Source organism: Neolamprologus multifasciatus, chromosome 23 (assembly GCF_963576455.1).
Source record: "Neolamprologus multifasciatus chromosome 23, fNeoMul1.2, whole genome shotgun sequence".
Classification (NCBI taxonomy): Eukaryota; Metazoa; Chordata; class Actinopteri; order Cichliformes; family Cichlidae; genus Neolamprologus; species Neolamprologus multifasciatus.
This window is the reverse complement of record NC_140460.1, coordinates 40,404,012-40,430,221: the sequence shown is the minus strand read 5'-3', so window position 1 is coordinate 40,430,221 and position 26,210 is coordinate 40,404,012. Positions and strand designations below refer to the sequence as shown.

Below are 26,210 nucleotides of genomic sequence, written 5' to 3'. Positions count from 1 at the left end.
GCTCAGTCTCAGCAACATGCAGACGACCGAGCAGCAGAAACTCTGCAGGGAACGTCTGAAGTCTGTTCTTCAGTTTTCCCAGCTCACTGTTTATTGAACATGAGACAGAAAAATAACTTCACCTTTAATGTGAAACTTTTATCGCCTGTGATGTGTTTGCAGGAAGTTTTCATGCTGTGATTTAGTGTCACAGCCATAAATATCACACAAGGTAAAAACTACAAGTCCCAGCATCCTCTGTGTTTAGGGAGGAGCAGTGAAAGTGAAAGTGTTGATCCTCCGTTCAGAGCAGCAGCAGGAGGAAGGTGGAGCTGAGGCAGGTGAGTGTTAACATGAATATGTTTCTTCTTATGACATAAAATAATTCCACGCTGTTCGTGTCTGTGGGTGAAACGTGAGGCCGGTCGGCTCCTCTGGTTTCCTGTAAGTAGAGAGGAAGTGAGTTTAGCTGAGAGAGCAGGAGGAGAGTGAGAGCTGTGCTGAGGCAGGTGAGTGTTAACACCGCTCTGACATTACTGTGTCTCTGTGGCGGGAACAACAGGCTCCGTCAGTTAGTGATGGGTCGTTCGCGAACGAAATGGCTCTTAGAGCCAGCTCTTTGAAGTGAACGACGCGAGCCGGCTCCTTATTGGGAGCCCTGAGGTTTTTTTTTTTTTTTTTTCTTTCTCTCACCCTCTCTCTCGCCCTTTTTTCCGCTAAACTCCGCATGTTAGGTTTTGTAATGTTGATTGTCATTTATGCTTAGAAATATTTAACCATATATGCTTAGAGGTGTATAATTAATTGTGTAGTGATAGGATGTGTGATCTTTAGCAGGCTGCAAAGGCTTGGTGCGCATTCCAGAGTGTTCTGGAATCCACACCTACATCCTGGGAGCATGGGAAAAGGTTGTACCTTGTTTTATTGTTTTATGGTAGGATAAACGTAGCTATATCTGTTTTAGTCTGAGTGCCTTTTGTTTAGATGAACTGCTGGACTTTCCAGACCAGTAGGTTTAGGGAAGTCGTTTATGGGGTCACACTCTGACCCCACACACACACACACACACACACACACACACACACACACACACACAGTATTCTTTGCTCACATGTATACCTATGTAAGATGTTATATGTTAATGACCCTATGCATATTCATGTAACCACAATAAAAGGAGTGCTATGGGGAACCTGGCTGAGAGTCTGACGGGGGTCAAGTGGTGGAACGACACTTGGCTCCAGGCAGGTCTCCCTCATGCATGAGTAACATGAAGATCTTTGCCTACTTTGGGTCTTGCTTTGCTGTGTAATTATATTGTCTTCAACGTTCCAGCGAATAGGTTTAAGCTACAAACCTATCACCGCATGCGCGGCCTGTACTTTGCGCTGGGCAGAGGGGGGAGGGGCGTTAGTTACACTAGCAGTAGCACAGGAACAGAGCCAGAGAGAAAGAGAGCGAGGGACAACAACGTCACATTAGAAAGGTACAGTAATCATCCGCTATTTTCAGTTGCAGATGATAAAGGATTCAGAAATCATGCAGGCCCATATGACAGAGAATGTGCATCTTCTTTTTGTTTTAATATTTTAATTTATATTTAATTGTGTTGTGGTTTGCAGTGTTTTGTGTTGTTTCACGTTAAATTTGTCTAAAAGGAAAAAGCTGAAAATTTAAATAGTTAAAAGTTTAAAATGTAAATAGTTGTTTTTTGTATTATATGATTTATTTATTACATTTTATGTGGAGTGAATAAATAAAGTATATTTATGGTGGACCTTAGAGACAAAGCACGTACAAACTCCAAAACACGTACAAACTCCTAAGCATGTACAAACTCCAAAACGCGTAAAAACTCCAAAACACGTAAAAACTCAGAAGCGTGTACAAACTCCAAAACACGTAAAAACTCAGAAGCACGTACAAAGTCCAAAACAAGTAAAAACTCAGAAGCACGTACAAAGTCCAAAACACGTAAAAACTCAGAAGCACGTACAAAGTCCAAAACACGTACAAATGACAACAGAAGTGCTCCAGGTTTCTAGGGCGCAGTGTTGAGCTTTTGTTACCTAGTGGCTACACAAGCCAGGAAGTATCAACAACCGGATTTGGTGTGTGGTAGTAACAGGTAAATGAACTTTTTTTTTTTTTAAATTATTTGAATAAATATGAGTGCTTGTCTATAAATACACAAACAATACACACATGTTTTCAATTGTGTAATTTAAGTGATCTGGGTAGCTCTGTTTTGGAAGTTCAGTAAACGCTAGAAATGTGTTTTGGAGTTTGTACGTGCTTTTTGGAGTTTGTATATGCTTTAGAGTTTGTACGTGCTTTGTCTCTAGGGGCCATATATAAACATATATAAATAAAACCACTTTTTTTACATTAGTAATTCCTTTTCTGAATAATTTTATATTATTGTTAATGATTAAATAATTAAAGCAACAAAACAACCTGAAGAGCTGGTTCAGAGCCGAAAGAGCCGGATCTCTAAAAAGAGCCGGAAATCCCATCACTACCGTCAGTGGAGGCAAAAATAATCAGACTTTGGTTTTTCAAAGGAAACTACTTTATGTTGGGAGAAGCCGTGCACTCATTGGATAACGGCTTGTCAATCTCAAGTTATTAGCCAATGAGCGCGCAGGTTCACTGTAAGACCCGCCCTTATGACGACATTTTGAAAAACTAAAATGGCGACAGAAACTCTGGTCGTGTCCAAATTCATCGGCTGCCTCTCCTGAGGACCCGGCCTTCGCGGTCTACGTGGGCAGGGTCCTCAGAAGGTCGGGTATGCCGGAAGTAAACGGCTGGGGAAATTGAACGGTCTAGCCTTCTGATTAGCGTCACCGCTGTCTCGGTGGAGTTTAATAAACTCGGCCGTCTGCTCCTTGCTATCTGCAATATAACAGGACACTGGAGTAAATTCTCGACCGTCTCATACTTCTGTTTAATCAGTTTTCTGTTTGATGTTTATTCAGCTGTGTAAAAACCAAGGAGGAACCCACCCAGGGGATTAATAAAGTTTTATTTTATCTAATCTAATCTAATAACTTTAATCTCAGCCAAACCGATTTACTCACGAACAAACAAAACACTGAAAAAAGCCAAAAAACAAAATTTTTAGGTTGTCGAAGTGACTTATACAGGCACGTGCGGGGGGGGGGGGGGGGGGGGGGCTTGAGCACCCGCCCCTTTCCTGATGGGTGCCCAAAGTGCCCTTTTGTTGAGGCAACTTTTAAATTTTTTTTATTTATTTATTTTTATGTGTGTGGGCGTGCGGAGTCCTGTCTGTGCCCCTCAACAATAATTTATACTATTAATCACAGTTTTGCTAAATAAAAGGATCTGGCTTGCATCAGTCACATGATCACATTTAACCAATGATCGCCCTTCACGGCAGAACGCGCTGGTTACGAGCCGGGAACGAGCTCACAAAGAGCGCATTTTTTGCAGTCCGGAGCTGTAGGAGAAACACAAATTAACTCAGAGACACAGACTTACTATATTCCTTCCATACAGACTGATGCGACAAAACCAGTAAGTCGGTGTACAGCGTACACTGTAGTGTATAGCACACAGGAGTATTGGCTTATTACGTACACGTTGGTAAGCTGTCTTGTGGCAATTTGACGAACTGAAACAAATGAGCGTGCTGTGTGTGCAACAGCGCGACAAACATTACCTGTCCTTTTATTAACTGCACATGTAGTGCTGGTCATAGCTGCTAGCTTACTGGGTAAGGCTGTAATGGGTCTGTAGCTCTGTCCACCGTTTTAGTGAACATATTTAGTTTTAAAGTAAGTTACAGAGCATTTCCTGCCTTTCTGGGGGGATTATATTTCACTAAAAAACAATCTAATATGCATGTCCACATAATTATGCATTATTATAATATTTTAAAACACACGCTGTATTTTAAAGGACATACATTAAGAAGCAGATTATATTAGATTTATATTTTAAATAAGACAAAATTTGGATTTTACAGCAGTAAAATTATTGTATCTCTACAGTTTAAAAATGTAATAAGCTTTGCTCCTGCACAGAGTGGACAGTGAAACAAATGGAATCATCATAAATACATTATTTCATATTTATTACTTCCCCCTCCTCATTGCTTTATTATTGTAGCTCTAGTAATAAATAATAATGTAAGGATTCTGGATCAGCACCATGATGCCCATAGTATACACAGTATTCTGAAGAAGGTCTAAAATGTCACTGTGTGTGCGTGCATGTGTTTGTTTTATGTATATGGATTTTTTTAAATTATTACTCATGATATAACATTGTCCAGACATGGCTGGTAAGGACATGAGGAGGAAACAGTAGGAGCTGTGTGAGGCTACTAAAGGCAGGGCTATAACATTTTTCTGTCATCATTTTATTATAGATTAAGTGCAAGAGTTGTTAGGTGCTGATAATTAGATTATAGTTTATTGCAATAGCAAGTTGTGCCTTGTTCTCAGATAGACAGCAAGTGGAGAGTGATATATGAAATGATGGGATGGAAAGAAGAAGAGAAGCAAAGAGTGATTCACAGGCAGAGCCGAGTTTATTTCTCACAGTTTTTTGTTGTCTTATGGTTCCAAGCGCTGTCACCAATCTTTGCATTTTGTTATTATCTCATGACACTTGTTTAATCAGCTACCATCTCTCCTATGGACTTTTTAATGTCTACAGTCTCAGATCAGCACAGCCCTGCCCTCCAGCACCATCAGCAGCATGAGCAGCAGACACACCTCAACAGCAACATTGTACCCATCAGGTAAAACATAGGCTACGTTTGCTTTGCCTTGTCGCCACCTCACAATAGTGATATAGTATGATGCGATCCCATATTAGATTCTTGATGAATGTGTGTTGTTGTTATTCAGCCTGGTTCAATGTGCCCCTTTTTAACTTTGAGCACCCGCCCCTTTAAACGTCTCTGCACGGCCCTGGACTTATATATCAAGTTTAACCTGAGTAGCGAAAGTCCGCGGTGATCTGAAAATGATGTGCCGGGAGTTGTGCCGTTCTCGACGGCTTCAGTGACCCTCGAGCTCCCGGCTGGCTATCGAGCTGGTGGGTAGCAGACGTCTCCGAAAACGTCGAAGCACTTTTGCAAATATGCGGTATCTTGATAAACCGAGCAGATATTTGATGTTTACACAGCTACTTTCTCGCCTGAAAAAAGTTTATTTTGTGACCCAGAAAGATTAGTAAGAGTAATTTTAAAACTTAGTAGCGGCCGCCAAATTGAGGAACTGGATTTGGTGGTCATGAAAATGGCATTAAACAAGTCCCCAGGGACAGATGGACTCACTACTAGTTTTTATCAATTCTTCTGGAAGGACCTAAGAACTTTATTGTTTGATGCATTAAAGGAATCGATAGAGAAAAAAGAACTGATGCCAAGCATGAAACAAGGGCTGATAACCCTGATCCCTAAATCGGGTAAGGATAAAAGAATTTTAGACAATTTAAGACCCATCACCTTACTAAACACTGACTATAAGATCCTGTCTGGAGCTGTAGCTGAGAGGCTAAAGAAAAGCATCTCAAACATTATCAGTGAAACACAATCAGGTTTTATGAAAAGAAGACTAATTCATAACAATATTAGGCTGGTTTTGGACCTCCTTGAGTACAGTGAAATAATCCAAGAGAGAGGATACATCCTGTTCTTGGATTTTTACAAAGCATTTGACTCAGTTGAACATACGTTCATATTAAAAACTCTGCAGTCTTTTGGTTTTGGACAGGAATTTATCAATGTTATAGAGATGCTATATAATGACATTAACAGCTCTGTTTTGCTAGAACATGGTACATGTTCAAGGTTTGAGGTTAATAGAGGGATAAGGCAGGGATGTAGCAGCTCACCACTTCTGTTCATCATGGTTGCTGAGTTGTCTATTTTGATTAAAAACAGTCACACTGAGGGGTTAACTGTGATGGGTGAACAGATAATAATCAGTCAGCTCGCAGATGATACCACCCTGTTTTTAAAAAATGAGGACCAGATTCCTTTAGCCTTACAGGTGATCAACCACTTCTCCAAAGCTTCTGGCCTACAGCTGAATATTAATAAATGCGAAATTCTAGCTCTGCATGAGTGTCCCCTGCAAGCAATAAATAATATACAGATAGAAAAAAGAGGTGAAGTATCTGGGCTTTGTAATTTGCAAGGATAAGACATCAACAGAAAATAAGAGTATCTGTGCCAATATAGAAAAGTGTAAGTCAATTTTAAACAGGTGGCTGCAAAGGGACAAAACTCTGTTTGGGAGAATCTTGCTAACCAAAATGGACAGTCTGTCCAGACTAATCTATCCAGCCTTTTCTCTGCCCATATCTCCAAAACTAATTCAATCTATAAATAATCTTAATTTTAGGTTCATATGGAGGAACAAATGTCATTATATAAAGAAAAATGATATGATTAAGAATTATGAAGAGGGTGGGGCTAATGCCATTGACTTTGATGTTATGAATGGTGTACTAAAATTGAAATGGTTAAGATCTTTCATTAGTAACAAAAATTCCTTTGGGAAGATTATTCCCAAAGGGATTTTTGGCAAAATGGGTGGAATAGACTTTTTGTTACGTTGTGACTTTGATTGCAGTTCATTACCTGTTAAACTCTCAGCTTTCCATCAGCAGGTCCTTCTCTACTGGAAATTAATCTATAAACATAACTTTACTCCTCACAATACCCCTATATGGAACAACAGGTATATCCGTTTGTGTAGGAAATCTGTGTACATGGATGAATGGAGATCTAAAGGGATTTGGGCTGTAGCTGATGATGATAATGGGGTCTTATTAAAACATCAGACGTGTTGTGAGAGATTTGATGTAAGATGTACTGCTAAGAGATATAAATCCCTAGTGAAAGCCATCCCAGTCCCTTTGAGATCAATGATAAAAGAAGATATTGTGCACTCTAAAATTTCTCCTGGACTGAGGCAGCTCTGCATAGCTGGAGTTGAATTTGGTGACAGCAGGTTTACAAACAAGGTGATCAGGAATATTTTGATAAATGAAATTTGCCCTAATCCGGTTAAAAGAAATGATATCCTTAAAGAATTTGAGACCATGGAGGTTAAGGCAATAAGAAAAAAGTATATTTCACTTCCTCTTTCCCCTAAAGTAAAAGCGGTTCACTTTAAAATCATTAATGAGGTTTATCCAACCAATGAATTCTTAAGACAGAAATTTAACTTAGATGTGAACGCCTGCACATTTTGTGAAAATGATATTGAAAGTCTGGATCACTTGTTTTTCTACTGTGAATCAGCGCACTCCTTCTGGACTGACATGTGGAGCTGGCTACAGTCCAGGAGAATTCAGTTACCACATTTGACAGTAATAAAATTTGGAATACTTGCTGAGAATGCAGATTTTGACCTGTTGATGACGTTTTTGTTAATGGGAAAATTTATTCTTCACAAATGCAGATACTTTAAAGCTAAACCATGTATAAACAGATGGCTGAATGACTTTAAACTCTGGGCTAAATCGCTGAAACTTGTGAATAACAAGAAAGCTCATAAACTTGTTGTTTTATTTAACGAGTTTAATCTATGTTTAAAAAAAGAAACCTCCCTATTTTATAATCATGACTGCCCTTTTTTGCTCGTTATTTTTGCCTTTGGTTCAAATCCTTCAATGACTGTTCTTTCTTTTTGTACTAACTCTTTTAGCTTTGTGTTTATTGTTTTGGTTTTTTTTTTGCTATAATGCTCAACCGAGGATGTTACATATTCGGATTAATGATGGTGCCTTGTATTTTATACTGTTGTTTGTAAATAAAGTTTTAAAAACAAACAAACAAAAAAAAACTTAGTAGCGGCCACCATTGTTGGAAACTGGAGTTTGGCTGGGCCGCGCGATGAATTCTGGGATATGGTAGGCCACGAAGGACACACCGGACCCATCCTTCAAATTCGGGGGAAAGGAGGACGCATTTGTCGGCTGCATTCAGAGGAGTCTACGGCTGTGTCCCAATTCAGGGTCTGCACGCTTGAAGTACGCGCACTACGCGTACTACGTACGGTGCGTACTATAAGTACGAGAAGTGCGGAAGTGAGAGGCTTGTGAAATGGGACAGTCTAGCCTGCGTTGCGCTGTTCAGGTTGCCTAGCAACCATGATACTAACCGCGAGAAACATTACATACAGCTTTGTGTGACAGAAATGAAGGAGAAAAAATGTTTTGTTGGCCATTCATTTTTGTCATGACATCACTTTGATTAGTTGAGTATCTGAGGCTGAGACCACAGGACTGGAAATATATGTGTGTGTGTGTGTGTGTATATATATATATATATATCGGGGTGCAACGATACACAAAATTCACAGTTCGGTTTGGTTCTATACTTTTTCGATACAAAAAAAATGTTGAAAAAAATGTTCATGCTTTTTTAATTTGTCATTTATTAAAATTATAAATATATATTTTAACTCAAAAGTACAGTTTTTAAATTTAATGTTGCTGAAACAACAAAGTAATAAAAAAATAAATCTATCTGATCGAGAAATCACTCCTCTTTGGAAAAGAGAGTTTATTACAGAGAAATGTCTCTTTCCAAAATAAAAGCTATACTATACGCTTCTTCTGGGCTATATTCTCAGCAGCATATTAAACATATCAGGTCCCCATAAGGAGAATCATGTGCTAACGGCTGTCTAAATGACTCGGGTAAAGTTTGTAGCATGCGTGCTTGTTGTTTTTGTCTGCTTCCACTTGTCTTTGCACTAGGATGATGTCGGAGTAAATGTGCAGTCATATTCATTGTGTTCCCACTAGTGCTGTCAGCGTTAATCTGAAATGACGTTAACGCCACTACACGGCAAATCTCCGTTAACGAGCTACCGCGGATCCCTCCGTGCGTGGGGCTGGACGGCAACACGTTAACGAGCAAACTGCGCTAACGCACTAGTTCCCACCAACGTAATTGAACATTGCGTGGCACATCCGACATACTGTTTTACTTTTGTCCATGACGCGCTTACCTTCAGGGTCATACGTCACATTATTTATATTTCCTGTCACCTTAAATCTTCACTCAAAGACAAGTATCTGTGACAGTGTATATATAGATGTATTATATATATATATATACAGTGGGGCAAAAAAGTATTTAGTCAGCCACCGATTGTGCAAGTTCCCCCACTTAAAATCATGACAGAGGTCAGTAATTTGCACCAGAGGTACACTTCAACTGTGAGAGACAGAATGTGAAAAAAAAAATCCATGAATTCACATGGTAGGATTTGTAAAGAATTTATTCGTAAATCAGGGTGGAAAATAAGTATTTGGTCAATAACAAAAATACAACTCAATACTTTGTAACATAACCTTTGTTGGCAATAACAGAGGTCAAACGTTTACTATAGGTCTTTACCAGGTTTGCACACACAGTAGCTGGTATTTTGGCCCATTCCTCCATGCAGATCTTCTCAAGAGCAGTGATGTTTTGGGGCTGTCGCCGAGCAACGCGGACTTTCAACTCCCGCCACAGATTTTCTATGGGGTTGAGGTCTGGAGACTGGCTAGGCCACTCCAGGACTTTCAAATGCTTCTTACGGAGCCACTGCTTTGTTGCCCGGGCGGTGTGTTTTGGATCATTGTCATGTTGGAAGACCCAGCCTCGTTTCATCTTCAAAGTTCTCACTGATGGAAGGAGGTTTTGGCTCAAAATCTCACGATACTTGGCCCCATTCATTCTGTCCTTAACACGGATCAGTCGTCCTGTCCCCTTGGCAGAAAAACAGCCCCATAGCATGATGTTTCCACCCCCATGCTTCACAGTAGGTATGGTGTTCTTGGGATGCAACTCAGTATTCTTCTTCCTCCAAACACGACGAGTTGAGTTTATACCAAAAAGTTCTACTTTGGTTTCATCTGACCACATGACATTCTCCCAATCCTCTGCTGTATCATCCATGTGCTCTCTGGCAAACTTCAGACGGGCCTGGACATGCACTGGCTTCAGCAGCAGAACACGTCTGGCACTGCGGGATTTGATTCCCTGCCGTTGTAGTGTGTTACTGATGGTGACCTTTGTTACTTTGGTCACAGCTCTCTGCAGGTCATTCACCAGGTCCCCCCGTGTGGTTCTGGGATCTTTGCTCACCGTTCTCATGATCATTTTGACCCCACGGGATGAGATCTTGCGTGGAGCCCCAGATCGAGGGAGATTATCAGTGGTCTTGTATGTCTTCCATTTTCTGATGATTGCTCCCACAGTTGATTTTTTCACACCAAGCTGCTTGCCTATTGTAGATTCACTCTTCCCAGTCTGGTGCAGGTCTACAATTCTTTTCCTGGTGTCCTTCGAAAGCTCTTTGGTCTTGGCCATGGCGGAGTTTGGAGTCTGACTGGTTGAGGCTGTGGACAGGTGTCTTTTATACAGATGATGAGGTCAAACAGGTGCCATTCATACAGGTAACGAGTAGGGGACAGAAAAGCTTCTTACAGAAGACGTTACAGGTCTGTGAGAGCCAGGGATTTTCCTTGTTTGAGGTGACCAAATACTTATTTTCCACCCTGATTTACGAATAAATTCTTTACAAATCCTACCATGTGAATTCATGGATTTTTTTTCACATTCTGTCTCTCACAGTTGAAGTGTACCTCTGGTGCAAATTACTGACCTCTGTCATCATTTTAAGTGGGGGAACTTGCACAATCGGTGGCTGACTAAATACTTTTTTGCCCCACTGTATGTTGGGTGAGAAAATCAGACCATGTCATAACTGCTTTAAGTCATACAGAATAGATATCAGAGCCTTAAACAGGCTGACTTCTGCTAAATGGGTCAAACTGGGCAGAAAGTATATAAACACATAACATCCTTATAGAATATGATGTAACACTATAGATCAACTTACCTCAGAATATATAAAGCATATAAACAATTACAGCACATATATAAGTGACACAATATTCAGTACTTTTAAAAGTTTACTCTTCGGCCGCTCCGCTTCAGGCTTCCGCCGTTTTTTTCCGAACAAAATATCCACACCCGCGCTATGAATTGTGGGATATATGGGACCATGAAGTCTACACCGGACCACACTTCTAATTTGGGGAAATGAACTGCGCATTTATCGACCGCATTTGGAGTACACTTCGAATTGAACAGAGGTGGCAAAAGTACAGTCAGGGGTTCATCCTACAGCACGATAATGACCCAAAACATCAGTCCAAGCTGTGCCAGAACTACCTCAGGAAAAAAGAACAAGATGGTGAGCTTGAAAACATGGAGTGTCCAGCACAGTCTCCAGACTTAAACCCCATCGAGCTTGTTTGAACTGGACAGAAGACTGAAAGCAAAGCAACCTACATGGTCCTTATTATCGGTGACCCTGGCTGTTTGGGACTTTATTTTGGCCTCAAACAGCGCTGCCTTCTTCCTGTTTACCCGACGTCATCGGAGCACACTCCCCCGAAGCTGCTTTATTGGTTGCCATGCCGATGGGATACGAGGGGAGGTGGAGCAAATATGAACAACCTACAAATACTGCTTGCTACCACGGATGGACAGACAGTTAAATTAGCTCTCTTAAACACAAGATCTGTATCAAATAAAACTCGTGTTCTTCGGGACTTTTTTGGTACTCATAAGCTGGATGTCATTTACCTGTCTTACCTGTCTGGGAGGTCTCAGACTGTTAGTTTTAAAAACGATCTCTCCGAAACTTGTGCAGTGAGGCATGGGGTCCCTCAGGGCTCCGTACTTGGACCATTGCTGTTTTCTATGTACCTGCTGCCTCTTGGTGTTCTTTTACGTTCTTTTAATGTAACCTTTCATTGTTACGCTGATGACCTGCAGCTTTATGTTCCTTTAACCATTGGAAATTGTGCTGAAGTCTCTAAAGTAGAATGTTGTTTATCTGCAATTAAGGGCTGGTTATCGGACAATTTCTTGCTCCTAAATACTGATAAGACAGAGTTGATGGTCATTGGGCCACACAAATTTCAGCACTTGTCCCAAAATTTCATCTTGAAAATTGATGACAGTGTCATAAATTGCAGGAACAAGGTAAAAAACTTGGGCGTGTGGTTCGACATGGTGCTCTCCTTTGAATCTCATGTAAAAGAGATAACAAAGACCGCCTTTTATCATTAGAGGAACATCGCCAGAATCAGACAAGTTTTGTCAAGTGACACTGCAGAGGTTCTTGTCCATGCATTTGTGTCTTCCCGTATTGATTATTGCAATGCTCTTCTTTCTGGCCTACCAAAGAAAAGTTTTAGAGGTCTGCAGATGGTGCAAAATGCAGCTGCTCGCATTTTAACAAGAACTGGGAAATTTGAGCACATTAGCCCTGTTCTGAGATCTCTTCACTGGCTGCCTTATCAGGTTCGAGCAGATTTTAAGGTCCTGCTGCTCACCTACAAGGCTTTAAACGGACTGGCACCTTCATACCTCTCCGACCTTTTACACCTTTATGTTCCATCTCGTGCTCTCCGATCTCAGGACTCTGGTCTTCTAAAGGTTCTTGGAGCCAGAAAAAAGACAATTGGAGAGCTTTTTCTTTTCATGCCCCGTTTCTGTGGAACAACCTCCCACAAGATATTCGGCAGGCTGCTCTGTGGAGGTTTTTAAAACCAAGTTGAAGACACATTTGTTCACCCGATCCTACATGTCTTAATTCTATGGCTTTTAGTTTTTACATTTTTATTGTTTTTAACTTGCATTGTGTCTTTTACCTGTATTGCTATGTATCGCTTTTATTTTATTTATCTCTTTAGTTGTCCATATGTTCTGGACACTCGGGTAAAGAGAGGGGCTGAGCTGTCAACTGATCACCACCTGGTGGTGAGTTGGATCAGGTGGCGGGGGAGGACGCTGGACAGACCTGGTGCACCTAAACGCGTAGTGAGGGTGTGCTGGGAACGACTAGCAGAGGCCCCTGTCCGCGAGATCTTCAACGCACACCTCCGGCAGAGCTTCAACAGCATTCCGAGGGAGGCGGGGGACATCGAGTCCGAATGGACCATGTTCAGCGCCTCCATTGCCGAAGCTGCTGCATTGAGCTGCGGCCGCAAGGTGGTTGGTGCCTGCCGTGGTGGTAATCCCCGAACCAAATGGTGGTCACCAGAGGTGAAGGGAGCCACCAGGCTGAAGAAGGAGTCCTATCGGGCTTGGTTAGCCTGTGGGACTCCGGAGGCAGCCGACAGGTATCGACAGGCCAAGCGGAATGCGGCTCGGGCAGTGGCTGAAGCAAAAACTTGGGTGTGGGAGGAGTTCGGAGAGGCCATGGAAAAAGACTTTCGGACTGCCTCGAAGAGGTTCTGGCAAACCGTCAGGCGTCTCAGGAGGGGAAAGCGGTGCTCTACCTGCACTGTGTATAGTGCTGGCGGAGTGCTGCTGACATCGACTGAGAAAATTGTCAGGCGGTGGAAGGAATACTTCGAGGACCTCCTTAATGCCACTGACGCGTCTTCCGAGGAGGAAGCAGAGTCTGGGGATGAGGGGAATGACCCGCCAATTTCCGGGGGCGAGGTCACTGAGGCAGTTAAACAACTCCTTGGTGGCAGAGCCCCTGGTGTTGATGAGGTCCGCCCCGAGTTCCTGAAGGCTCTGGACGTTGTAGGGCTGTCCTGGTTGACACACCTCTGCAATGTTGCGTGGAGATCAGGGGCAGTACCCGTGGATTGGCAGACCGGGGTGGTGGTCCCCATCTTTAAGAAGGGGGACCGGAGGGTGTGTTCCAACTATAGGGGGATCACACTCCTCAGCCTCCCCGGGAAAGTCTATGCCAGGGTGCTGGAAAGGAGAGTTTGTCCGCTAGTCGAACCTCTGATGCAGGAGGAACAATGCGGTTTTCGTCCTGGTCGCGGAACACTGGACCAGCTCTTCATCCTCTCGAGGATACTTGAGGGTGCATGGGAGTTTGCCCAACCAGTCTACATGTGTTTTGTGGACTTGGAGAAGGCATTCGACCGTGTCCCTCGGGGTGTCCTGTGGGAGGTGTTGCGGGAGTATGGGGTGTCTGGCCCATTGCTACGGGCCATTCGATCCCTATACAACCGTTGCAAGAGCTTGGTTCGCATTGCCGGCAATAAGTCGGACTCGTTCCCGGTGGGTGATGGGCTCCGCCAGGGCTGCCCTTTGTCACTGGTTCTGTTCATAATTTTTATGGACAGGATTTCTAGGCGCAGCCAAGTGGCGGAGGGCTTTCGCTTTGGTGGCCTCAGGATCTCATCTCTGATCTTTGCGGATGATGTGGTTCTGTTGGCTTCATCGGGTGAGGGCCTCCAGCTCGCACTGGAGCGGTTCGCAGCCGAGTGTGAAGCAGCGGGAATGAGGATCAGCACCTCCAAATCTGAGGCCATGGTTCTCAGCCGGAAAAGGGTGGAGTGCCCACTCCGGGTCGGGGATGAGGTCCTGCCCCAAGTGGAGGAGTTCAAGTATCTCGGGGTCTTGTTCGCGAGTGATGGGAGAAGGGAGCCGGAGATCGACAGACGGATTGGGGCTGCAGCTGCAGTAATGCAGACGCTGCACCGGTCCGTCGTGGTGAAGAGGGAGCTGAGTGTAAAAGCGAAGCTCTCAATTTACCGGTCGATCTACGTCCCTACCCTCACCTATGGCCACGAGCTGTGGGTAGTGACCGAAAGGACAAGATCGCGGATACAAGCGGCGGAAATGAGCTTCCTCCGAAGGGTGGCTGGCATCTCCCTTAGAGATAGGGTGAGAAGTTCGGCCATCCGGGAGGGGCTCAGAGTAGAGCCGCTGCTGCTCCACATCGAAAGGAGCCAGCTGAGGTGGTTTGGGCATCTGACAAGGATGCCCCCTGGGCGCCTCCTGGGTGAGGTGTTCCAGGCATGTCCCACCGGGAGGAGGCCCCGGGGCAGACCCAGGACACGCTGGAGAGATTATATCTCTCGGCTGGCCTGGGAACGCCTTGGTGTTCCCCCGGATGAGCTGGAGGAGGTGGCTGGGGAGAGGGAGGTCTGGGCTTCTTTGCTTAGGCTGCTGCCCCCGCGACCCGGCCCCGGATAAAGCGGATGAAGATGGATGGATGGATGGATCTTTACTTGTACAGCACTTTGTTTGAAAGCACTTTATAAATAAAGTTATTATTATTATTATTATTACAAGGTCCACATTTATGGGAACATCTGCTACAGATATGGGAGAATATTTGATTTCTATTGTAGACAGAAGCCACGGGTGTGTTCAGTCAAACATTTAGAATAAACTTTGGTCTATAAATGTGTTTCATGATTTATTTTTAACTCCAACTGCTTATTTGTACTATGTTTTCATTTCAGAGTGCAATGAGAAATAAAAAGGATATTTTCAATAAAACTGTCACGATCCTGGGTCTGTGACTTAGTGTTTTCTGTTTTGTATTGTTAATCTTTGATTTCATGATGTATCTTTGTTTATTCTTACATTTTGGTTCTGTGTTTTGTTGTACCTCTAAGTTCAGTCTATGTATTTCCTGCTTTGTTGTGAAGGTCCGTGTCTCATGTCAGTGTGTTTAGTTTGCGTTTCCTCTGTCTCGTCTTGTCAATCACTCCCAGCTGTGTCCTCCTTCTGTGTCTCATTCCCTCGTTATCCCTCTGTGTATTTAAGCCTTGTGTTTGCCTCTGTTAGTTGCTGGTTTGTCTGCGTATCTGTCAGGGTCCTGGGTCTCCTGATCTAGTGTTTTCAGTTCTTTGTGAATTTTGTATTATGTCAGTTTCGTTTGTGAGTTATTCTATGCTTCCTAGGTTTTGATTCCCTGCCCCCCTTGTTTCTCTGTGCACTCTGTTCTGTGTTTAGTCTTCTCTGTCCATTTTTTCCGCCCTGTGTTGTTGCCTTCTGTGTCTCCCTCAGTGTAACTGTCTATATAGTGATGTGTTGTGGTGCTTTGCTCCCACCCCTTGTGTTCCGTGTTTTCGTCTTCCCTTCGTGTACTTCTTCATATTCGTGTACTATTAGTTTTCCCGGCTTAGGTTTTTGCTTAGTTTCCATGCTCACCTTCGCCATTTCTGTTCGTATCACCATCTGATGAATAAACTCACTTGCATCTGAGCTGCCTGCATAAAGGGTCCTTTAATAATTTACACACGGCTCGCAAACCGTGACAAAAACACTGGAAAAATTGGGCTGTTCTAAAACGTTTGACGGGTAGTGTATATATTTAGTTTATATATTTTCTTTATTTATAATAGTTTGTTTTATATTGTAGCAAAGTGTTACTTGGATACTTCTCTATGTGCTTCTTTATGTGCAATTTTGTTGCATTCTGAGCCTTAGAAACTGATTGGTGGTAGTGATGAATTGCTGTTAGAATCAAGTTCTGATAAATCAGACAATTACCTCTCCAGCTGTTGTTACAGTCTTTGTTTATCGGATCCTTACAGGGTAAAAGATGACGACACCTAAAGAAATCCTTCTGGGGACTTTGGAGGATTTGGGACGTGATGACTTTGAAAAATTCAAGTGGCATCTGAAGAACGGGTCTGTAGAAGGTTTACCAGCAATCCCAGAGAGTAAACTGGAGAATGCAGAGAGGACGGACATAGTGGATCTGATGTTTGATACCTACTCTATCAACACTTTTGAAGTCACTAAAAATCTTTTGGGGAGGATAAACAGGAATGATCTGTTGGAGAATTTAAATAATACCATCCCAGAAACCAAAGGTAAGTCAGGGAATGACTAAACAAAAGACACATAAACAATAAAAACATTAGTTAACATTACACAGGTGCCATAAGCATCCATATAAATAATAAATCCAAAACACTTGCCAACACTTTCAGGAGTGAGAGACTGCAGAAAGCCAACAGTTTAAAGGTGTTTTATGCATCTGCACAAATAACCTCCTGTGTACACATGAATATCTGCTCTTTGGGTTGGTTTGATTAAAATGGGACCAGCAGCAGGTTTTCTGCCCATTTTACAGATTTATATTGTCCGATTGGTTTTAGAGCTGTTTTATCAACATAAATGAGGCGACAACAACAGTTTGGGACACGTCACAAATATGATCAAAGTGCTTTTTCTTAAATCTATTTACCAGTTGAAGGTAAAGTTAAAAAGAATGGCTGCCATTTCTTTCTGCTGTTTGGAGACCCAAACAAAAAAATGCCCAGACAGTAAATGCTTTTTATTATGGTTGATAAACAGGACACTAAGGTGATTGGTCAAAGGTTGGAGGAAAGCCACAGTTCTCCTTATATGACTGAAATCCACCATCTCAGCTCACGTTTTTTCTTCTGCAGCTTTTCTGGGAGATTCCACTTCAGCCTTCTGCTGGCAACGCTCCCATTACCATGCTTCCCTTAGGCAGCATCATTAGAAGACATAGCATACATTTACACTGCTATGCAGATGACACCCAGCTCTATCTGTCCATGAAGCCAGATAACACACACCAATGAGTTAAACTGCGGGAATGTCTTAAAGACATAAAGACCTGGATGGCCGCTAACTTTCTGCTTCTTAATTCAGATCAAACTGAGGTTATTGTACTCGGCCCTGAAAATCTTAGAAATATGGTATCTAAGCAGATTCTTACTCTGGATGGCATTAACTTGGCCTCCAGTAACGCTGTGAGGAACCTTGGAGTCATTTTTGACCAGGACATGTCCTTTAATGCACATATTAAACAAATATGTAAGACTGCTTTCTTCCATTTGTGCAACATCTCTAAAGTTAGAAATATCCTGTCTCAGAGTGACGCTGAAAAACTAGTTCATGCATTTATTACTTCCAGGCTGGACGACTGTAATTCATTATTATCAGGAAGTCCAAAAGACTCGCTGAAAAGCCTTCAGTTAATCCAAAATGCTGCAGCAAGAGTCCTGACAGGGACTAGAAAGAGAGAGCAGATTTCTCCTGTTTTGGCTTCCCTTCATTGGCTTCCTGTTAAATCCAGAATTCAAAATCCTGCTCCTCACATACAAGGTCTTAAATAATCAGGCCCCATCTTATCTTAATGACCTTGTAGTACCATGTCACCCTATTAGAGCACTTCGCTCTCGCTCTGCAGGCCTACTTGTTGTTCACAGAGTATTTAAAAGTAGAATGGGAGGCAGAGCCTTCAGTTTTCAGGACCCAAAAAGATAGTTGGGTTTTTTTCTGTTGTATTATTGTAGGTTCTTTACCTTACAATATAAAGCACATTGGGGTGACTGTTGTTGTTATTTGGAGGAATTTTAAAAAAAACCTTTTATACTTGAAATTCTTTCATTTATTCATTACTGGCTCCATAGTGTTGTTTATGTAATATGTGAAATGTTGCTAGTGTTGATTTGGTGCTGTATAAATAAACATAATTAAATCAAATGTGTCTCTATAAAACCTGCCCTCAGTTATAACACAAGTGTCAGGGCTCAATGGCTCATGAAAAGGAATGGAGTCGAGCACAGAACCAAAAAACGGAGGCTGAGTGACTTTTAAAAGAAATGTATTTTACTAGATTTCTTGACGGAGAAAGCTGAATCACGGCTAAATTCAACAGCAAGCAAGGTATTATGAGAAGTGCAGAGCTGAGGCCAGAACATAAGCTGAGGCAGGTCAAAGGAACAACAGGGGCAGAAACGGGCGAATAGAAACTATCCAGGATCACTGGAACAAAGGAGATAATAATCAGACTGGTCCACAGTGTAGTGAACGAGTCCAAGATTTAAAAACTAAGAGGTGTTACGTGGCTGCAGGTGGGGATCAGCTGGAGGAGGAGATGAATTAAATCTGGGTACAGAGTGAGATGTGGGTGCACAGGCAGGCAGGTGAGGATGGCAGTTTGCAAGAGTGAGTTTTACCAGCAGTGGCAGGCCAGAATCCTGAGGCGCGACTTATGGCGAGAGTTGGAAGATATATCCAGGTGCCGACTAGGGAACAGGAAAAGAGGGTTACGCGAAACAAGCTGAGGAGCACAAGACAAAATGTGAGGCAGAGAACTGACTGTGGTAAGCAGACAATCTGGAGAAGGTTCATTGTGAGTGCTGCTCATAAATACTGCCGGAGTAATTGGCAACAGGTGAGGAGCAGGGAGGAGTGAGGAGGGCTCCACCCAGGGGAGGAGAGCTGATGCTGTGGAAAGTTACTCAGACTCACCCGGATCATGACACCAAGAGTCCAGTGAACTGAACACATAACCACAGTAACCAGAATGCAGTTTTCTCATTTGTGTCATTGGCTGTTTATTCATGCAGAGATTCTCACTGAGTGTCAGCTCAAACTCAAGTCAGACCTGAAGCAGAAGTTCCAGTGTGTGCTTGAGGGGATTTCTACAACAGAAAACCAGACCCTTCTGAGTCAGATCTACACAGAGCTCTACATCACACGGGGAGGGACTGCGGAGGTCAATGATGAACATGAGGTCAGACAGATTGAAACAGCATCCAGGAAACCAGACAGACCAGAAACAACCATCAGACAAGAAGACATCTTTAAACTCCCACCTGGAAGAGATAAACCAATCAGAACAGTGCTGACAATGGGAGTGGCTGGCATTGGGAAAACAGTCCTAACACAGAAGTTCACTCTGGACTGGGCTGAAGACAAAGCCAACCAGGACATCGAGTTCATGTTTCCATTCACTTTCAGAGAGCTGAATGTGCTGAAAGAGGAAAAGTTCAGCTTGGTGGAACTTGTTCATCACTGCTTTACTGAAACCAAAGAAGCAGGAATCTGCATCTTTGACGACTTCCAGGTTGTGTTCATCTTTGATGGCCTGGATGAGTGTCGACCTCCTCTGGACTTCCGCAAAACTACAATCCTGACTGACCCTAGAAAGTCCACCTCAGTGGATGTGCTGCTGATAAACCTCATCAGGGGGAAACTGCTTCCCTCTGCTCGCCTCTGGATAACCACACGACCTGCAGCAGCCAATCAGATCCCTCCTGACTGTGTTGGCGTGGTGACAGAGGTCAGAGGGTTCACTGACCCACAGAAGGAGGAGTACTTCAGGAAGAGATTCAGAGATGAGGAGCAGGCCAGCAGCATCATCTCACACATCAAGACATCACGAAGCCTCCACATCATGTGCCACATCCCAGTCTTCTGCTGGATCACTGCTACAGTTCTGGAGTTTGTCATGAAGAACAAAGAGAGCGAAGATTTGCCTAAGACTCTCACAGAGCTCTACATACGCCTTGTGCTATTTCACCTAAAAACGAAGGACATCAAGTATGATGGAGGAGCTGAGACAGAGTCGTGCAGGAAGATCATTGAGTCTCTGGGAAAACTGGCTTTTGATCAGCTGCAGAAAGGAAACCTGATCTTCTATAAATCAGACCTGACAGATTGTGGCATCGATATCAGAGCAGCCTCAGTGTACTCAGGAGTGTTCACACAGATCTTTAAAGCTGATGAGTGCCACATGTTCAACAACGTTGTTTACTGTTTCGTCCATCTGAGCATTCAGGAGTTCTTTGCTGCTCTTCATGTCTATCTGACCTTCATCAACTCTGGAGTCAACCTGCTTAAGAAACAATCTCCTCTCTTTAAAATTTTCCAGAAAACACTTACTGTAAAAGACTTCTACCAGAGTGCTGTGGACAAAGCCTTAGAGAGTCCAAATGGACACCTGGACTTGTTCCTCCGCTTCCTCCTGGGTCTTTCACTGCAGACCAATCAGAATCTCCTATGCATACTGACACAGACAAGAAGTAGCTTACAGACCAATCAGGAAACAGTTCACTACATCAAGAAGAAGCTCAGTGGGAAACTGTCTGCAGAGAAAAGCATCAATCTGCTCCACTGTCTGAATGAACTGGATGATCGTTCTCTAGTGGAGGAGATCCAACAGTCCCTGAGATCAGGACGTCTCTCCACAGATCAACTGTCTCCTGCTCAGTGGTCGGCTCTGGTCTTCATCTTACTGTCATCAGATCTGGATGAGTTCGACCTGAAGAAATACTCTGTTTCAGAGAAGGCATTTTTGAAGCTGCTGCCAGTGGTCAAAGCATCCAAGAAAGTGCTGTAAGTGAATCTATGAACAAATATGTTTAATAATGCTAGATGAATAAAAGAATATGTCTCCATTGTTATTCTTCCTCAGGCTGACAGATTGTAAACTCTCAAAAAGAAGCTTTGAAGCTTTGTCTGAAATTCTCAGCTCCCCATCTAATCATCTGAGAGAGCTGGACCTGAGCTCGAACAGGCTGCAGGATTCAGGATTGGATTTGCTGTGTGTTGGACTAAAGAGTCCTGACTGTGAACTTGAAACTCTCGGGTAAGGATACAGACTTTTTGACACTTTTTGACTCTTAAATCTGTAAGTTTATCTTGATGCGGACGTTCAAAGTCAGCACAATTTTCCTTTTAAGTTCCTGAGTTTATATTTTTGACTGTCAGGTTGTCTTGACAGATGTTTTTTATTTTTTACTTGTCCCTAAAGTCAGAACTAAACTCACATGTAGGTGACTTTTTGTTACTAGAGCAGCCTTCCTGAAGACAGCAGTGTGTTTTCATGCTTTTAAAGCCAAACTCACCTTTCTGACCTGGCTTTCATTTATTATCTATTTTTATTTGTTTATTATATATTTATTTCTACTGTTTAACTACTGCTCACATCTTTTATCCTCCTTTTTAATTGTTCATTTCTTTTTACCCAGTGTTTCTATATTGCACTTTGTATTTGTCATCTATATTTATCATGCACTACTTTGCTCATTTATTGTTTGGTTTTAATGTTATTAAATTCCGGTTCTTTTGGTATTCTTTACGGCCAAAAAGACACGGCTCAAAAGTGGTCTTTTTGCTTTAAAAAAGGATCTTTATTTTACATATCCGGATATGGAGACCTGAACACACAACACACAACCCCAGGTCTGAAGCACAAAACAGGAAGCCTAGTCATTTATATAGACGTCACACACACTTTAAGTTTCGATCAAACACTCTGCTTAGTTTCATTTTTCGCCTGCAAAAGCATGTAATTTCCTGTCAGTCCTGTCGGCACAGAGTGTACTCAGAGTTGGGCCTTTCTTATAAATCAATATAATCAGCATATAAGTATTTAAGATTATAAATTTAAACCTCAACAATGTTCTTACCTGGTCTCTGGTTTGTTTGTTTGTTTGTTTGTTTGTTTGTTTGTTTGCTCAGTTCTGTTTTTCTGAGGTTTTTTAAGTTATTAAATTTGTAACTGTAGTGATTTGTGTGTGTGACAGAGAGGCACTGCTAGGGATTTTTGACACAAGTTGTTCTTGTAAAATCAGTCTGTGAAGGTTCTCAGACATCCAGGTCACCGTAGTGTAAGGAGCTTGGAAAGAAAAGCGTCTGGACTTCTTTACGTTTCCTTGAAGATGTTTCACCTCTTATGAGAGAAGCGTCTTCAGTTCTAAGGGTCAAATGGTGGAGTGGGGCAGTCAGCGAAAGGGCAATGGTGGTGGCTCAGGGTTTGTATGTTTGGGGGGTTCAGAGGGAAAAGATGAATGCAGGTCTGGAGTTGGTGTGTGAGAGCATCGAGTGAATTCAGCATCCTGATGGGTTGAAGCTGGATGAAGCTGTCTCTCAGTCTCCTGGTTCTGGCCCGGAAGCTCTTCAGTCTCCTCCCTGATGGCAGCAGGTCCTGACAAGCATGTTGTCAGGACCTGGGGCTTTGCGTGTGTTGATCCTGGCAAGGGATCTCCACACACTGTCTGGGGATAGTGTCACCACCCGATCGTTGGGGGGGGTGGAGTCTTCTGTGCTGGGGTGTCGTTCTGTGTCTCAAAGCGAGAGAAAATTTCACTTAGCTCTTACGGTAATGTGGTGGACCTGACAGCGGTCTGAGGAGTGGGCTTGTAGTCTGTGATGGTCTGTATCCCTTGCCACAGCCTCTGAGTGTCTCTGCTGTCACTGAAGCTTTGCAAAATCCTCCTGGAGCACTGCATTTCGAGCCTGTAGACCTCACCTGTGAGCCATGGTTTCTGATTGGCCCGGACAGTGGTCTCTATGACCTCATCCATGCCTTTTGAGATGTAGCCAATGACAGTTTCTGTATATTCCTGCAGGTCTGTGGTGTTGTCATGTGTGGCGGCCTGTTTAAGGATCTCCCAGTCTGTGGTGGAACAGCAGTATTGCAGGTCCTTCTGGCCACACACGTACCTGCTTACGAACTGGTTTAGTGACTTTGACCAGGGGCCTGTATGCTGGCATTAGCATAACAGTGATGTGATCAGAGGCACCAAAGTGGGTGGGTGGGGGGCTTTGTAATCTCCTCTCTTGGTGGTGAAAACATTGTCCAAAATGTCGTTTCCTTGTGTTGGAAATTCAATGTGTCTATGCAGTAGTAAACATAGGGGGTGTCCAAATTCATGGGCTGCATCCTCCTGAGGACGCATTTGTAGACCGATTACGCCACAGCGACACGATGAAGGCTGTCCAAATTCATAGACTCCTCCGAATGCAGTCGACCAATGCGTCCTCCTTTTCCCCGAATTTAAAGGATGGGTCGGGTGTGTCCTTCGTGGCCCACCATATCCCAGAATTCATAGCGTGGCCCAGCCAATTCCACTTTCCAGCAATGGCGGTCGCTACTAAGTTTTTAATATTACTCTTATTACTCTTTCTGGGTCACAAAATAAACTTTTAACATATTTTCAGGCGAGAATGTAGCTGTGTAAACTTTAAATATCTGCTCAGTTTATCAAGATATCGCATATTTGCAAAAGTGCTCCGACGTTTCTGAGACATCTGTTACCCACCAGCTCGATAGCTAGCTGGGAGCTCGAGGGTCACTAGAGCCGCTGAGAACAGCAAACTCCCGGCACATCATGTTCAGATCACCGCGGTCTTTCGCTACTCAGGTTAAACGTAATATATAAGTGACTTAGACAACCTAAAAATGTTATTGTTTGACTTTTTTCAGTGTTTTATTTGTTCCTGAGTAAATCAGTTTGGCTGAGATTAAAGTTATTAGATTAGATTAGACAAAATAAACCATTACAGTGGCTTGCAAAAGTATTCGGCCCCCTTGAACTTTTACACATTTTTTCACATTACAGCCACAAACATGAATCAATTTTATTGGAATTCCACGTGAAAGACTAACACAAAGTGGTGAACACGTGAGAAGTGGAACAAAAATCATACATGACTCCAAACATTTTTTACAAATAAATAACTGAAAAGTGGGGTGTGTGTAATTATTCTATGTTATTAATTAAATAAATATAATATAATATATATATAATATATATGATATATTATATATATTATATTATTAATTATTATTATTATATTATTATTATATATAAGTACTGCCAGGAAACCCTGTCGAATGCTTTTTGTGCATCAAGAGACAGAATCATTGTTTCTTCTTGTTTGGTCTTGTACAAGGACATTAAGTTCAACAATCTACGAACATTGTCCCCATAGTGCCTTCCTGCAATGAACCGCGTTTGATCTGGATTGATAACCTGTGTAATAATTTTACTGACTCTTTTGGCTAAAATCGTGGTGAGAATGCGCAAATCAGTATTAAGTAATGAGATTGGCCTGTATGATTGACAGTTTGTGGGGTCCTTGCCCTGTTTATGGATTACGACAATTGTAGCATCGTTCCAGGACGGCGCCATACTCCCAGTCTCCAGAGCGCAGTGGTAAGCTTTCAGTAATAAGGGTGCGACTTTGTCCTTAAGTTTCTTATAGAATTCGTTAATCAAACCAGGACGGGCCAGGACTGTTTTTAGTTTTAAGGTTTGAAATCACCTGTAAAATTTCTTGTTCTTGAATTGGTTCATCTAACTCCTTTGCTACAGATTCTGGCAGTGTTTTTAAATTGATCTTTTCTAAGAAATCAGATAGTGTATTGTTATCTTTACATGTATCTGAATTTTTATATAATGACTCGAAAAAAGGGGCAGCACGTGGCACGGTGGTTAGCACTGTTGCCGCACAGCAAGGAGGTCCTGAGTTCAATTCCAACATCAGGCCGGGGTCTTTCTGTGTGGAGTTTGCATGTTCTCCCCGTGTTTGCGTGGGTTCCCTCCGGGTACTCCGGCTTCCTCCCACTTTCCAAAGACATGCAGCTTGTGGGGATAGGTTAATTGGAAAATCCAAATTACCACTAGGTGTGAATGTGTGAGTGAATGTGAGCGCGAATGGTTGTCTGTCTCTGTGTGTTGGCCCTGCGACAGACTGGCGACCTGTCCAGGGTGTACCCCGCCTCTCGCCCTATGACAGCTGGGATAGGCTCCAGCGCCCCCCGCGACCCTGAAAAGGAGAAGCGGAAGCGAATGGATGGATGGATGGACTCGAAAAAAGTGGCAAAACAACTTGCAATTTGATTTGGTTTAGTAATTAGGGTTTGATCTGACTTCAACTTTTGGACCATATTACAAGTTTGCTGTTTCCTGAGTCTTATTGCCAGCAATCTACTACCCTGTTCATAGTACTTTTGTTTAATGACTCTTAAATTGCCCTCAATTTTCTTGTTTATTAAACTATTAAGCTCACTACGTAACATTTTAAGATCGGAAAACAAATTGGCTGTCTGTGCTTTTTTGTGTTGTTGCTCTAGGTGTTTTATTTTGGCCTCCAATTCACACCGCCTAGCCTCTTTTCTTTTTTTCCTGGCACTTGAAAATGATATTATGCGACCTCTAATGTATGCCTTGGCGCAATCCCAGAGAGTTAAAGGCGATATCTCCGGAGTTGTGTTCAACTCCAAGTAAGTATTTAGTTCAGTATGTATGAACACACAAAACTGGCTGTCATTTAGGAGAGAGGCATTTAATCGCCAGATTTTAATGTTCTTGATGCTCCTGTACCATTTCTCTGTCATCCTCCTCGCTCCCTCTTTGCACTCACAGTCTTTGTGCATCACACTCACATGAGGAAAACCAAAGTTTTACTGAGCAGAAGATGATCATCAGTGACGCTGTCTTTAAAATGCTCTTGTTAGAAATGTACAACTTTAATGTGAAACATTCAGAGTTTTTTCTCTTGTTGTGTTTGTTTGAAGCTGCTTCCTGTTGGCTTCAGCTGTTTGGAGTAGGGCTGGGTATTGTCACTGATTTCTAGAATCGATTCAATTCCGATTCACAAGGTCCCGAATCGATTCGATCCACGATTCGATTTAATTCGATTCGATTCACTTCGATTTGAATCTGGGAAAATTTTGACAGTCAGAAATATTATAATTCAGATCAGTACATTTACATATTTTTGTATCTATAAAAAGGAAGCTGACACATGCAAGACTTTATCAAAGGTGTGAGCGTCACAGCAGATGCCTTTGTGTCAAAGTAGCTGAAGATAAAACACAGAAAAACATGAAGGTGATTTTCCTGGC

General features: G+C 42.6%; 1 protein-coding gene across 4 annotated transcripts in view; it reads left to right on the top strand.

Moving 5' to 3' along the window:
* Positions 1-217: 217 nt before the first annotated feature.
* LOC146492337 (NACHT, LRR and PYD domains-containing protein 3-like) overlaps positions 218-26,210 on the top strand; it is a 71,324-nt gene continuing 45,331 nt past the window's right edge. For 3 of the 4 annotated variants that reach the window (XM_085150996.1, XM_085150997.1, XM_085150995.1), the window contains exons 1-5: positions 218-320; positions 4,666-4,750; positions 16,339-16,620; positions 19,138-20,908; positions 20,988-21,161. In XM_085150996.1, the coding sequence (XP_085007122.1) occupies positions 16,347-16,620; positions 19,138-20,908; positions 20,988-21,161 (2,219 nt within the window). In that variant the 5' untranslated portion in view covers positions 218-320; positions 4,666-4,750; positions 16,339-16,346. Of the gene's footprint in view, positions 321-1,359; positions 1,466-4,665; positions 4,751-16,338; positions 16,621-19,137; positions 20,909-20,987; positions 21,162-26,210 lie in introns of those variants that run through there. The other variant, XM_085150994.1, reaches the window with a different exon arrangement.